General features: G+C 39.9%; 1 protein-coding gene across 2 annotated transcripts in view; it reads left to right on the forward strand.

Annotated features, from left to right (window-relative positions):
• Window positions 1-15,473, forward strand: part of lsm14ab (LSM14A mRNA processing body assembly factor b) — a 107,190-nt gene extending 91,717 nt beyond the window's left edge. Inside the window, exons 8-10 of one of the 2 annotated variants that reach the window (XM_072595797.1) lie at window positions 5,686-5,863; window positions 6,498-6,729; window positions 8,506-15,473. In XM_072595797.1, the coding sequence (XP_072451898.1) occupies window positions 5,686-5,863; window positions 6,498-6,729; window positions 8,506-8,529 (434 nt within the window). In that variant the 3' untranslated portion in view covers window positions 8,530-15,473. Of the gene's footprint in view, window positions 1-5,685; window positions 5,864-6,482; window positions 6,730-8,505 lie in introns of both variants that reach the window. The other variant, XM_072595796.1, reaches the window with a different exon arrangement.
• The last annotated feature ends 367 nt before the right edge of the window (window positions 15,474-15,840 follow it).

Consider the following 15,840-nt stretch of genomic DNA (forward strand, 5'->3'; position numbering starts at 1 on the left):
AACACTAGCATCCATCTTCACATTACTTATGAGGAATTTCTGCTTCAGCAGTATTGTATGTTAATTTAGCAGTCTGATAATTGAGCAACAATGGAGGAGTTGCATGGTATTGAGGTCAAGTTGAGTGGATGTGAGAAGCCTACCACTTTGTCTTTAAATGATGCTGCTGAGGGGCAGAATGTGGTTGCAAAGCAGACAAGTGCCAAAGATCTATCCGTGGCAGATACCAGAAGTAATAGTGATGAGAGCAAGAGGTGAAACTATTGTAATTGATTTTCTGCATGACATGGAGAAATGTTGGAGGAGGCTAATGTGGGATCAACAGGATCAGAAGTTACAGGTAGTTAAAAAGGAAAAGGAGCAAAAGTTTAGGTTCTGGTAAATGACCAGGTAATCTGTCATTCATGTCTGTTGAGGAGAAATATATCGAGTAGGATATCATAGGGAACACCTCTGCTCCAACTTAGTGTCTACCAGGAACACTTGCTATGACCTTGATTTAATATTTCATCCTGAAGCTGGCAGCTCTGACAGTGCAGTACTCCTCGTTCGTGCACCACAATGTGTGTGCACAAGTCTGTCAAGTGGAATCAATAACCTTTTTGACATTGAGGATCAGCCCACTGAGCCGTGGCCCACAGTATTGTACATTCTGCTATAGACTGATCAGGACTAGGCAAGTTGTTTTTGGGGATTGATTAAGTAATTTGATGCAAGGGCTTTACTGAGTGGTGTTATTTGTTGATTGGAGAAATTCAATTGTGGTATATGAACTTTAGAATATGTGTCAATGCTGATATCCAAATAACTACAAACTACTTGGAATGTTCACAAAAGATTTGTTCTGTCTGGTCAGTACTGTTGTTCCCTTCTGCTTGAATCACTCAGTCTAATCCTTCTTGCTCCTGTTTCTTTTTAACATTCCTTTTATGCACACGGTATCATTTTATTTTTAGTGATTTACAAAAATTGTTCCAGGAATGAGTAACTTTAGTTCTGAAGATTGATTGAAGAAGTTGGAACTGTTCTCCTTGGAGAGAAGAGGGATGAGAGGAGATTTGATGGAGGTTTTGAAAATCATGAGTCAGCTGGATAAAATAGGGAGAAGCTGTTCCCAATTGTAAAAGAAACATGAATAAGAGGGTATTGATTTTAAAGTGATGTGCAAAAGAAGCAAGGGAGATGCGAGAAAAAGTTTTCTTTCACACAATGAGTAATTAGTGTATGTAACGCACTTCCTGGAATTGTTGTGGGCACATGTTCAATTGAGGCATTCAAGAGGGACATTGGATAGTTATTTCAATAGAAATGGTGTACAGGGATTTGGCAAAAGACGGATTGGCATGAAGTAATCGAACCAGTGCAGACATGATGGGTGGAAAGGCCTCATTCTGTGCCATAACAACAATTTCGTAATTTTGTTTCAGAAATCTTTGTGGCAGAGAATTCGGCATTCTAACCACTTGTCCCACTGATGACATCTGTTTTTCAATTAGCCTTGTGCTTACTCCAGCAAACATAATTCCAAAACTTAATCTGTGTGTGTATTTTAACTGTTGTGGCTGTACAGGACATTGGTTCGGTATTGCAGTGACACAGATGCAAATGGGAAAGCTCCTCAGTTTCCTTCACTCAACTCTTACCAGTTGAAATGTTAAAGCTAGGTCCTGTTTACTTTCTCTGTTGGATGGAATAGATCATAATCACAGAGATGTACAGCATGGAAACAGACCCTTCGGTCCAATTAGTCCATGCCAACCAGATAACCTAAGTAATCCATTTGCCAGCACATGGCCCATATCCATCTAAATTCCTCCTATTCATATACCCATCCAGATGCCTTTTTAATGTTGTAATTGTACCAGCCTCCACCACTTCCTCTGGCAGCTCATTCCATACACGTACCACCCTTTGCATGAAAATATTGCCCTTTACATCCCTTTAAAATCTTTCCCTTCTCACCTTAAACCTATGCCGTCTCATTTTGAATTCCCCCACCCTGGGGAAGAGACTTTGTCCATTTACCCTATCCATCCCCCTGATCATTTTATAAACTTATAAGGTCACCCCTCAGCATCTGACACTCCAGGGAAAATAGCCACAGTCTATTCAGCGTCTCTCAATACCACAAATCTTCCAACCCTGGCAACATGCTTGTAAATCTTTTATGAACCCTTTCAAGTTTCACAACATCCTCCCTATAGCAGGGAGACCAGAATTGCACACAACATTACAAAAGTGGCCGAACCAATGTCCTGTACAGCCACAACATGACCTCCCAACTCCTATTCTCAATGCTCTGACCAATAAAGGCAAGCAGACCAATGACCTTCTTCACTATCCTATCTACCTGCGACTCCTCTTTCGAGGAACTATGAACCTGCATTCCAAGATCTCTTTGTTAGCAGCACTCCCCAAGACCTTACCATTAAATGTACAAGTCCTGACCTGATTTGTCTTTCTAAAATGCAGCACCTCACATTTATCTAAATTAAACTCCATCTGCCACTCCCTTGCCCATTGACCCATCTGATTAAGGACACGTTGTACTCTGAGGTAACCTTCGCTGCCCACAACACTTCCAGTTTTGGTGTCATCTGCAAACTTAGTAACCATATCTCCTATATTCACATCCAAATCATTTATATAAATGACGGAAAGTAGTGAAGCCAGCACCAAACCTTGTGGCTGGTCACAGGCCTCCAGTCTGAAAACCAACCCTTCACCACCACCACCCTCTGTCTTCCACCTTCTAATCAGTTCTGTATCCAAATAGCGAGTTCTGCCTCTCTTCCTTGTGATCTAACTTTGCTAACTAGTCTACCATGAGGAACCTTGTTGAACTCCTTTACTGAAGTCCATATAGATCATGTCCATTGTTCTGCCCTCATCAATCCTCTTTGTTACTTCAAACAAAATCAATCAAGTTAGTGAGACACAATTTCCCATACACAAAGCCACCTTGACTAACCTGAATCAGTCCTTACCTTTCCAAATACAAGTAAATCCTGTCCCTCAGGATTCCCTCCAACAACTTGCCCACCACTGATGTTAGGCTCACCGGTCTATAGTTCCCTGGCTTTTCCATACCACCTTTCTTAAATAGTGGCACCACGTTAGCCAACTTCCAGTCTTCCAGCACCTCGCCCATGGCTGTCAGTGATCCAAATATTCTCAGCAAGGGGCCTAGCAATCGCTTCCCACAGAGTTCTAGGTTATATCTGATCAGGTCCTGGGGATTTATTCACCTCTGTGCGTTTGAAGATGTCCAGCACCACACCACTGGAACATGGACATTTTTCAAGATGCCGCTCTTTATTTCTGCACGTTTTGTATCTTCCATGTCCTTCCCCACAGTAAACATTGATGCAAAATACTCATTCAGTATCTTCCCCATTTCCTGCGGTTCCACACATAGGCGCCTTCTGATTTTTGAGGGGTCCTATTCTCTCCCGAGTTACCCTTTTGTCGTTAAGGTATTTGTAGAATCTCTTTGGATTCTCCTTAGCCCTTTTTGCCAAAGCTATCTAATGTCCCCTTTTTGCTTTCATGATATCTCTGTCAAGTATACTCAACTGCCTTTACATTGTTCGAGGGAATCACTCGATTTCTGCTGACTGTACCTTTCATATGCTTCCTCCTTATTGTTGACCAAAACCTCAATTTCTACAGTCCCAGCATTCCCTAAACCTTCCAGCCTTGCATTTCACCCTAACAGGAACATTCTAGACTATCATTGTCTCATTTTTGAAGGCTTACCATTTTCCAGCTGTCCTTTTATCTCCAAATATCCACCCCCAATCAACTTTTTAAAGTTCTTGGCTAATACCATCAAAATTGGCCTTCCTCCAATTTAGAAAATTAACTTTTAGATTCAGTATATCCTTGAGCATCACTATTTTAAAACAACAGAATTATGGTCACTGGCCCCAAAGTGCTCCCCCAGTGACACCTCAGTCACCTGCCCTGCCTTATTTCCTAAGAGTAGGTCAAGTTTTTTTTTACCTTACCTTGTAGGTATATCCATATACTGAATCAGAAAATTTTCTTGTACACGCTTAACAAACTCCTCCTCATCCAAGCCCTTAACACCATGGCAATCCCAGTCTATGTTTGGAAAGTTAAAATCCCTGACCATAACCACCCTTTTATTCTTACAGATAACTGAGATCTCCTTAGCAATTTGTTTCTCAATTTCCTGCTGACTCTTGGTTTGCGCAGGGTCTATAATACAACCCAATGAGGTGATCATCCCTTTCTTATTTCTCAGTTCCACCCAAATAACTTCCCTGGGTGTATTCCCAGGAATATCTTTCCTAAGTAGAGCCGTATTGTTATCCCAAATCAAAATCTCCAGTCCCCCTTCTCTCTTCTCCTCCTTTCAATCCTTCCTATATCATGTATACACTGAAACATAAAATCTGCCAGCCCATCCCTGAGCCACGCCTCGGTAATTGCTATGATATCTCAATCCCACATTTCTAACCATGCCCTGAGTTCATCTGCCTTCCCAGTTAGCCTCACATTGAAATTAATGAAGTTTAATTTATCACACCTAATTTGTTCTCTACTTCGTTCCTACCTGCCTTGTCTGTTTGACTTACTCATTTACCCAACTATACCAGTCTCAGACTGATCTTCTTTGTCACTATCTCCCTGGGTCCCCTCCCTTCCCCCTACTAGTTTAATTCCTCCCAAGCAGTTCTAGCAAATCTCCTCGCCTGTATATCAGTCCCCTTCCAATTCAGGTGCAATCCGTCCTTCTTATCCAGGTCGCTTCTACCAGAGAAGAGATTCCAATCATCCAAAAAAGTGAATCCTTCTCCCCTGCACCAGCTCCTCTGTCACGCATTCATCTGCTCTGTCCTCCTATTCCTACCCTCACCCAGTGGTTGTGGCACTGGGAATAATCCAGATATGACAACCCGTAAGGACCTACTTTGTAAATTCCTTCCTAACTTCCTACACTCTGTCCTCAGAATATTATACTTTTCTCTTCCTACGCCATTAATTCCAATGTGTACAACGACCTCCAGCTGGTCCCTCTCCTTTGAGAATATTCTGCACTTTCTCTGAGATATCCTTGATCTTGGCATGAGGGAGGCAAAACACCATTCTGATGTCTCGCTGTTGGCCACAGAATCATCTGTCTGTGACTCTGACTAGAGAGTCCCCTATCCCAATTGATTGCTTGGAACCCGAGTACCGCTCATTACATTAGAGCCAGTCTCAATAACAGAATCTTGCTTTTTGTGCTGCATTCCCCTAGGAGTCCAACACCCTCTATATTTTCCAAAACAGCATACTTGTTTGAGATGGAAATAGCCACAGCAGATTCCTGCACTATCTGCCTCCCTCTCCTACCTTTGCTGGAGGTCACCCATCTCCCTGACTGGCTCTTCAGTTTACATCCCTCCCAGCAACTGCCATCCATCAAACCTAGGCTAGCTCCTGTAAAGTCTTTATTGCTTCTAACTGCCATTCCAACTGAAATACGTGGTCTGATCGGATTCACAGCTAAACACACTTCATGCAGGTATAATCATCAGTAACATGGAAACTCTCCCGAATGTTTAATAGTCACTCGAATTGTGTATCAATGGCTTTTTTAGAATTTGATTATCTACTTTGCATTTATGCTGTTAATTGCTCAAGAAACTTTGAAGTCCTCTTGTTTCTTGTCAGATGATAAACAGCCTGATAAAACAGAGAAGGCTGTAAATGGTGAAGATAAAGGTGACTCAGGGATTGAAACACAAAACAGTGAAGGAAATGCTGACGAAGATGATACTTCAGGACCGAAATGTTATTACGACAAAACCAAATCCTTTTTTGACAACATTTCCTGTGATAATGAAACCAGGTATTTATTATTGCCAAAAATGGCAACCGTACATTTGTGCCAACTTAGCATTCTGATTTTCACAGTTGCAGTTCCCTCTCCTGTAAATTTGAAAATTGTAAATTCAATGCGAGTGATATTACTGTAGATGATACTGGAGGGGAAAAAGATTGTCTTCACATGAGAGGGATTTACACTCTGCATCTGCAATGCTAAGGTTAATAATGCCCTTCCATTAGAATTATCCATCTGCTCAACTACAGCAGAGCACAGATGGTGTCTACATTAATTTGCAGTCCAGGCTGTGTCTCTTTGTTGGAGTAGAGAAGCCTTTAGAGGAGAAATAGTTTGAGAAGATGGCTTACCATCAAATTTTCATGTGCAACCGGGCTGGACAATAAGGGCAAGCCTTTGCAATGATGCCAATACCATGAGAATTGAGTTTTTTAAACTCTGTCTTGTGTTCAGATGCAAAATAATCAAATCAAAGAATATGGTTCCATAATATGTAAAATACATTCATGTACAGATGTGGTCTAATTAAGTGGTTCAACAGACTTGGACTGAATGCCCTTTTTCTGTCATCAGTATGTACTGTTGATTTACATTTGGTGTGTATGCACTATAATTCTCTCGTTAGCTATTTCTCTTCCAGAGATCGGAGACCCACTTGGGCCGAGGAGAGGCGGATAAATGCAGAAACATTTGGAATACCACTGCGTCCAACACGTGGCCGCGGGGGCTTCAGAGGACGCGGAGGTTATGGATATCGGGGAGCACGGGGCCGTGGAGGAAGAGGGAATTATGGGCCTCCCCGTGGTGGTTATCGTGGAGGATTCAGAGGAGGGCGTGGAGGAGGCAGGGAGTTCTCAGACTTTGAATACAGGGTAACTGGATCCTTTGAAATTGCACACTTTTTTTTAAAAAAAATCTAAACCACAGTTTGGAGCAAGTAGATGTGTGCAAATTGGAGATGGTGTGGAAGCTTTGCTTGTTTTGCTGAACTCCTGACTTCTTAGCTTTTACTATAAGTGGGAGAGTGGAGGAGTCCAAAACTAAGAGACAGAAATGATCAAACCAAAGGGAATTCAGAGCCAAACATCTTTATCCAGGCAGATGAAATTCTGGACAAATAGAACTAGTAATTTGAGGAGAAGAGCATAGGTTCATTTAAGGGCAAGGTAGATCATTAGATTCAGGAGAATGGAAGGGGAGGATAACGTTGGTAAGCTCATATGGACCATGGTACCTAGCATGAACCTAACAAGACTACAGTTAGATGTGAAAGGCGATTGTCTCTCAGTCTACATTGTCAATGTTTCCTTATGTGTAGTACTCGAATGAGAGGTCCTAGTTTAGGATAAGGGATAGCCGATTTAAAGCAGAGATGAGGAGACATTACTTCTCTCAACAGTACGTGAATCTGTGGAATTCACTACTCGAGTGTGGTGGGTGCTGGGACATGGAGTAAATTTAAGGAGGAGATAGAAAGATTTTTAATCAGTAAGATGTTGAAGCATTATGGAGAGTGGGCAGGAAAGTGGCATTGAGGCCAAGATAAAATAAGCTATGTTCCTATTAAATGGTAAAACAGGCTTGAGGAGCTAAATAGTCCAGCAAGCTCTCAGAACACGGGCAATTAGGAAATGGTAACAAATGCTAGTGTTCCTGGCAGTGCCCATATGTCAAGAAGCATTCAATGCACATAGTTGGGACGTCATGTTGAGGTTTACAGGACATTGGTGAGGCCTCTTCTGGAATACTGTGTCCAGTTCTTGTCACCCTATTACAAGGATGATATTATTAAACTGGAGAGGGTTCAGAAGAGATTTACCCAGGATGTTGCTGGGTATGGAAGGTTTGAGTTAGAAAGATAAACTGGATAGGCTGGGACATGTTTAACTGGAATTTAGGAGGTTGAGGGGGGTGACCTTACAGAAGTTTAGAAAGTAATGAGGGGGTATAGATAGGGTCAGTTGTCATGTCTTCCCCCTAGGATGTGGGATTTCAAGATGACTGGGCATATTTTTAAGATGAAAGGATAAAGATTTTCAAAAGATATACTAGGGAATTTTTTTTTTACAAAGGGTGCTTCGTGTGTGGAATGAACTTCCTGAGGTGGTGGCTGTGGGTACAATTACGTTTAAAAGACATTTGGATAGATACATGAATAGGAAAGGTCTGGAGGGATCTCGGCCAAGAGCAGGCAGGTGGAACCAGTTTAGTTTGGGATTATGTTCAGCATGGACTGTTTGGACTGAAGGGTCTGCTTCTGTGCTGTGTGACTCTGACTGGCAATTGAAATTAAAATGAGAAACACTGGAAATTCTAAGCAACTCTGGCAGCAGTTGTGAAGAGACAGTTAAAATTTCAGATCTCATAAAAGATCACAGACCTGGAGATTAACGCTCTCTACTGATGCTGCTTGACCTTCTCAGATGTATATCACGGACAGTCCTGAAATTGTGAATGATACTATTGAAATGCAAGGTTGTTTTCAGAAGCTTTCATTACTTTGATTCATGTCTTAGTTGTTTTGACTTTGCTTGATGGCACAGCACTATTTTCGTCAACAATAAAACCTAAAAGCTGCAAATGGGTAAGTCAGTTAAAATTTGTCTTAAGACCCAACTTAAAGATGTGTTCATTTTTTCTCTTCACAGAAGGACAATAAAGTTGCTGCATAGTATGCAAGCTGGATTTCCCAGAAAAAGGACTTTAGATCTACGCAGTCCAGAGAATTTGTTTAGTTTCAAACTTATTTTTGACAGCAAAAGTGAAGAAATTAATTTGCTGTACACCTGTCACCAGCACTGGTATTTATGTGCTTGACATCAAAAGGGGGAACACGCAATATCTTGTTGTGCAGAAGGTTCGTCTTACAATGTTGAGCATTAAATATTCGTCTTTGAAATAGCAGAAGGAAATTTCTAAATGTATAGATACGACTAGTATGTTGGAGCTTTCCAGTATTTTTGCATTGATAACGAGAGTGATTTCTTATTACTGAAAATGTTTGATAAAAATGCTGTCAGTTGCAAGAAATACTGTCTGCAGCTGACCATCTACTGTGATTGCAGTCTGACTGATACTTTACAGGAAACTACATTGAAAGCTGTTCAGATTTATTTTTTCCATGGAATGATAAAACTTAGCTTTAATCTGCGTAGGACAAAACATAATACTTAATGCGCGCTGGACTTTTTTTATTGAGAAAAAATGGGATCAGAACATCTTTCATGACACAAGACCCCAGAGATGCCTCTCCTGAGTTACAAAACTTTCTGGTGTCTGTCAACTGTTCTTCATTTTTTTCTGAAACAGAATTTTTTCATTTCGAACAAAACAAGTTAAATTTGTAGCCTTTTTAAATTGAGTAAATTTAGCTCTGAAATATACAAAGCAAAAAGGGATCCAAAGACGAACAATTTTTGAATTTATATAGCCATGTGAAACTAACTTTGAACTTCACCATTGATATGTAATATATAGTGTATAGTTCATACCTTCATAAGGTCTTACCCATAAAATAGAGCTTGATCATATGAAATTAATTTTTTTGTCACTGTCATTTTTCAGTTTCCATCTGGTTCTTTGCTACACTTATCACAATAATAAAGTAACTATACACTAAATATTATTGAAAAACTAAGTAATGTCAGTGAGTTTGAGGATGTAATTCAACCACTTAGGTCTTTGCTCTATTGTTTCATAATATCCAAGTTGCTTGATCTGAATTACACTCTTATTACTTGCTGTGGATCTGATCTATTTACTTGAAATAAATTATAGACTTTGGATGGGTTGGGGGGCAGGTTTGGGGGAAGGAGGGTTGCACATTTGGATATTTGGCTTGAACTGATAACCAGGTAAACACAGGAGAACTAACTCCAGGCCTGTCTTATGATGACAGTGCCCCTCCCTCTGAGTATAATGCTTTGGAATAGTGTTAGAAAGGTTTGTGTTTTGCAGAGAGTGGGGTGGAAGCAATGTGATTTTTGAGGGTCTCGGATGCGAGGGGTATACCCTTCTCTTTACAGGCTACAGAACTCCCATCAGAGAAAAGTCAGCTAAAACATAACCCATCTAAGACTGCACTATAACCATTTTAGATTTGGTGAGATATAACCTTGATCAAGTGTCATTGACATGCCATCAGAACAACACTTGCAAAAAAAACGCAGCAAATTACATTTAGCAGCAGCTCATTGACACTTTTCCGATTCTGACAAGCCATTTTCTTTTAAAGGATTAGTTCCAAATACAGTTGTGGGATTTGAGTTGATGCAAACTACTTTGACCAGTGATTGCTTGGTAAAATGCTGTGAAAATCCAAGCAGAGGCAGCAGATTAGTGATTATACATGACACTTGTTAATATCTCTACATTGGTTATGAGTCTCCCTTGCTGTGTTCTAAATTAAACAAAACGCTACATATGTTATGAAGATATAACATTTCAGCACTTTTTCTCCCACTTTGAATGTTAACCACATGCTGCTGTTGACTTGAACTAGAGAATTACAGCATAGTATATTTTGTTTTCCCCACTGATTTAACATGAGTTTTATTGCAGTAATGAGAAATAAAAGGTTGTCAGAAAATTCAGCTGCTTGGTGTTATATTTCAAGGGACTGAATCTCTGCAGGCAGAATCAAATGAAGGTTTGAGCAGCTTTGGAATTGAGTCAGAGAGTCACAGAGTCTGACAGCTGGAAACAGACCCTTTGGTTAAACCAGTCCACTCTGACCATGTTCCCAAACTAAATTAGTCTCACCTACCTGCACTTGGCCCATATCCCTCCAAACATTTCTATTCATAAATTCATCAAAATATTTTTTAAATGCTGCAACTGTGTACCTGCATCCACCACTTTCTCTGGCTGTTCATTCCACGTGAAGCAATTTCTGTATAAAAACAAAAAGTTGCCCCTTGTCTCCTCTCACCTTAAAAATATGAACTCCCCTACCCTCAGGAGTAGAGCTTTGACATTCATCTTATCTATGCCCCTCATGAATTAGGGTAAGGAATATATGAAGTATTGAATTCATCTGCAATGAAAGGCTCTGATTAGGGAGTAGCAATGAAAATGCATCTGGTTTGAGCATGATGTGCCCTGCCTCAAATTCACACTGTTCAGTTATTTTCACTGGATTGAATCACTGAAGATGGTACTTGGGTGTGAGGTGGGTGAGAATTCCTGATTACCCACTCTGTTGGGTTTGACGTGCTCGTGCCTATCAGGTGAAGAGTTGAAACTTGCACACCACAGCATTTACATGTGTGATTATACCAATGAACTGCACCTGGTAGACAAGAAGAGGGTGTTCTGGTCATGGAAAATGATCACGTTTCTACAGTTCGTCTGGGAAACCTCCTGCTAATATTATGTTGTTTTGATTCATGAAGTGAGGTTTGACATTGGTTGCCTGAGGTTTGTGATAAAGAAATGGAATATTTGGCCCTATATTGTCCCCATTCCCCCCCCTCTGATTTGTGAGTCTTGCCAAATATAAAGTACCAATATACATTACAAATTTTTTTTCCCAAATGTGTAAAAACCAAATATGTATGTAGGTATATGTGATGATAATAAATCAAATCAAACTAGTGCAGACAGCATTTGCTGATTTCCATGCCTTCGAAACCAGTAACACCAATCCAGTGTGAACACATTTTGGGAGAATTAGATGATACAGTGAGTTGCACTTTTTCAATTTTTCAAGGTTTGGGTACAAAACCAAATCCCAAGCTTATGACTGGAATAACAGACTGCTGCTTGGTAACACTGCATTTGAAAATGTAAATTTATTTGATACCTTCGAGTTCCTGGAGGTCATGTTCTCATTGCCCCAGTGGCAGTCTCAATTGAGATGCTGGATGTGAAAATGGATTAGATTAGATTACTTACAGTGTGGAAACAGGCCCTTCGGCCCAACAAGTCCACACCGACCCGCCAAAGCGCAACCCACCCATACCCTTACATTTACCCCTTACCTAACACTACGGGCAATTTAGCATGGCCAATTCACCTGACCTGCACATCTTTGGACTGTGGGAAGAAACCGGAGCACCCGGGGGAAACCCACGCAGACACGGGGAGAATGTGCAAACTCCACACAGTCAGTCGCCTAAAGCGGGAATTGAACCCGGGTCTCTGGCGCTGTGAGGCACCAGTGCTAACCACTGATAAAGAGCATGTTGATATACAGGTGACCAATGTAAGACTAAAGATCACGTAGAGGGTGCACTTAGATAGCATTGAACTGAACATTTAGGAATTCTCAGAATAATTACTTGGTAGATCAAAACTTTTAAAATTTTGCTGAAGAATGACACAAAATCAATTTTGATATTCTTAAAATAGAAAATTCAATATTAAAATACGTTTTCATTTCATTGCATTTTCATTCGATTAAAACAAACTTCAGCTGGGACTCCTGTTGTAATTGTGTTGGACCTTGATCATTGACTTATTTTTGGAGTGTTTAATTTGGTTTTTCAGCTTTCTTTTGCTCGATCCCATTTCCCCTCTGCTTCCAAAACTCAGATTACCTGTAGATACAATATTTTTAAATCTTATTTATGGTGGTGACAGTGATATAGTGATGCTCTTTGCTCCTAGCATTTTGACTTTGATTTCCTTAGGTTTGTAATTGTTCTTCATTCTGTTTCTCAGCTCTAAACAAGGAAGTAGGTCTGTATCATATTTAATCTGGGATCAAGTTTGGCATTATTTCAGGGTACATTTGGTTCATTATGTGCTTTCAATTAGATTGTAAAATGTGCTCACAAATGTAATGTAGACAGGTGGGAGGCCAGAAGAACACAGAGCCAGCCAGCATCACGAAGTAGAGAAGTCTATGTTTCAGGTATAACCCTTCTTCTGGACTGGGAATAAGTGTAGGGAGTGCTGCAGATAAAGGGGGTGGTGGGGACAGGAGGTGGTCAAGTGGGGATAGCCCCTTTACCTGCAGCCCCCCCTACATCCACCCTCAGCCCTGAAGAAGGGTTACACCTGAAACGTCAACTTCCCCACTTCCTGATGCTGCCTGCCTTGCTGTGTTCTTCCAGCCTCCTACCTGTCTACTTTGGATTCCAGCATCTGCAGTTTTTTTGTCACATTTTTTGACTTTGTTGTGAGATTTAAAAACTGGAAGCTTTTAACCAAATACCCAAACAGAGTGATCACATTCTGATACTCTTTTGAAGTTCTGTATCCTGTGATGATTCATTCATGAAAATTGGGTTTAAATTTTTTACCATATTAAGACTTTTGTAAATCACAGAATGGATTAATTTATTGTTGGATGGTGTCTACAACACACAGGTACAAGCATGAGAAATTAATTTTAAGAATACTCAGAATTTGGATGTGAAATTCTGGATAAGACCATAAGACATAGGAGCGGAACTAAGGCCATTCGGTCCATTGAGTCCACTCCGCCATTTAATCATGACTGATGGGCATTTCAACTCCACTTACTCTCATTCTCCCCGTAGCCCTTAATTCTTGGATATTTCTTCACTTTTAGAATTCTAAGAAGCTTTTTAATATTCACATTTGCTGTTTGGATTCAGATGCAAGTATGTTACCCTATTTCTTTTTCCTGATGTAATACTTTTGAGGTATTTTGTCTCTTGTCCAAATAAAATTTTAAGCATAACTTTAAAAGGCTTTTATAGTGCAAGAGGTTTTACTTGTACATTCATTGGCTAGAGTCTGTAGGATTAGCCATATAGATTTTCATGCTTGAATTGGAAACTCAGCTAAAATGTATTTTAAACTAAACTGTGCAGCTCAATATAAATCTGTTGTTGAGGGCAAATGTCTGTCACTATTCAGTAATATATTTCATTGTCATTGGCAAGTGAATTCCATTGAAATATGTTCTAACATTCATGGTTCAAGGAAAAACTGAACATGAGTCTCTCACATCCACCTCCCCCAACCACCTATTCACAGTAGAAGCAAACAAATCCTAAATCACGTAAGTTTTGAAAACTAACAAATAGGATTGAAGACAATTCAGCAGGGGCAGACTGATTAATGAAATGTCCTGTGGAACATGACTCTGGGAGGTCTGGAGGGGTTGCTGGGAGACTGGCAGTTTCCTTCAATGCAAAGCGGAGCCACTATTGATCTCGGTGATCATCAATGCCAAATGATGGTCAATGAGTTTGCTTTAATATAGATTTTTTAAAATTATTTTTATTGTTTTAACTTTGGGGAAAATGCATGTGGAGTTTGCATTGAAGGTGAACTATTAAGGATTGTTTGGGTGCAGGATCTACACTGAAATGTGTTAACTTTACAAGTTTTACTTTTGAGTTTCAATGAAGAAGCACCAGATCAGTGTAAAAATCCCATGCTTTCAAGTGTTTCCATGACAGCAGTAATGACAGAATAGTATTCAAATACGTGGAATGGAAAGTATGAAAGTAGATACACATTGTCTAATTTTTACAGTGCTTTTTTTTTCCTGGAATGGTCCCCACAAGCCTTACTGATCTCAGGGTGGAAAATCAACCCGCAATGTATATAAGAATCTGAGTGCTAAAAGCCTTCTCACATTGGTGCACGTTTGTGGGTTGAAGTTAGGATTGAGTAAATGAACCTCGTTCAAGTGGCAAGTAAAGTAGGGTTGAAATTGTGTTTTATTTCCGACTTGAATTTCTAAAATATCTATATATTATAGTCATCTGTTCAATTTTTTTTCGAAGTGCTACTGGACGCTGAGACGCTTAAGCACTACTAATGGAAAAAGACTACTATACCTGTGGCTGAATTTTATAATTCCTCCATTACCAATGCTTTGAGCTTCCTTTCTGATGACCTTTAGTAGTTACTTGTAACTAGACCAACATCTTTTGGGAGAAAAGTGGCAGAAGAGAGTTTCTCATTTGCTTGGCCATCAGTTTTTAGTAACTTCTATTCTTATTGAGTATTGAAGTTCCATCAGAGAAGACAAAGTGCACTTGAAGTTCTGAGTCAAATAGGGCTTCTGGCTACACTTCTATTGGACAGGTAGTGAATCATTTAACCAAAAATTAACATACTATTCTGTTCTATCAGTGGCCCCTGGCAGGAAGATCCATTTGAGAAATCGAAACTAGATACTGGAATTTTTTTGAGGAGACAGGGAAAAAGAAATTTTGATAGATTTGGAGGTGTTTGTAAATTTCATGCAGTGGTTATGGAGAGGTAGTGTATGTACCAAACCAATTTTTTAAAAGTTATGTATAAGTTCAAATCTAAGGCATGATCAAGTAGTAATATTTAATTTCATGTATTGTTCTGCCACATCAGAGGTTACAGTGTTGTGTTTTAATAGCAAGGTTGCAAGTTCTTGTGTATGCACTTGCTTATGGAACATGAGTACCGTTTCAGATCCATCTCATTTGACCTGCAACCACCCCACTTCCAAGCTCCACTCCTGGCCAGGCCCAGCTGTGATAGAAATAAATCCAGATGCTTGGATTTTTCAGTTTTTTTTTAGAAATGGAAATTAGTGAACAAATTTTGACCGAAAAGCATTGATGAAAGCTCATAAGGATTTTTGATGAATTGTACCTGTGTATCTATGTATGTATTTCAAACATCTTATTAATAAAAAGAAACTGAACAATAAGTTGAATGTGTGGATTTTCTAGCAGAATTCCTTATCCAGAATGCTATATTGGAATGTCAATACTTTTGGAAATATGATCACATTTCCTTTGGAGATGTACAGCATGGTACCAGACCGTTTGCTCCAACTTATTCATGCCGACAAAATATCTGAAATAAACCTAGTCCTATTTGCTTGCATTTGGCCCATATCCCTATGCAGACACCTTTGAAACATTGTAACCTCCACCACTTCTCTGGCAGCTCATTCCACATACACTACACCCTCTAGTTTAGGGCTCCCTCACCTTGGGGAAAATACTTTGTCTATTTACCCTATCCATTTCCCTCATGATTTAACAAACCTCTATAAAGTCACCCCTCAGCCT

The sequence above is a fragment of the Chiloscyllium punctatum genome, chromosome 26, assembly GCF_047496795.1.
Source record: "Chiloscyllium punctatum isolate Juve2018m chromosome 26, sChiPun1.3, whole genome shotgun sequence".
NCBI lineage: Eukaryota > Metazoa > Chordata > Chondrichthyes > Orectolobiformes > Hemiscylliidae > Chiloscyllium > Chiloscyllium punctatum.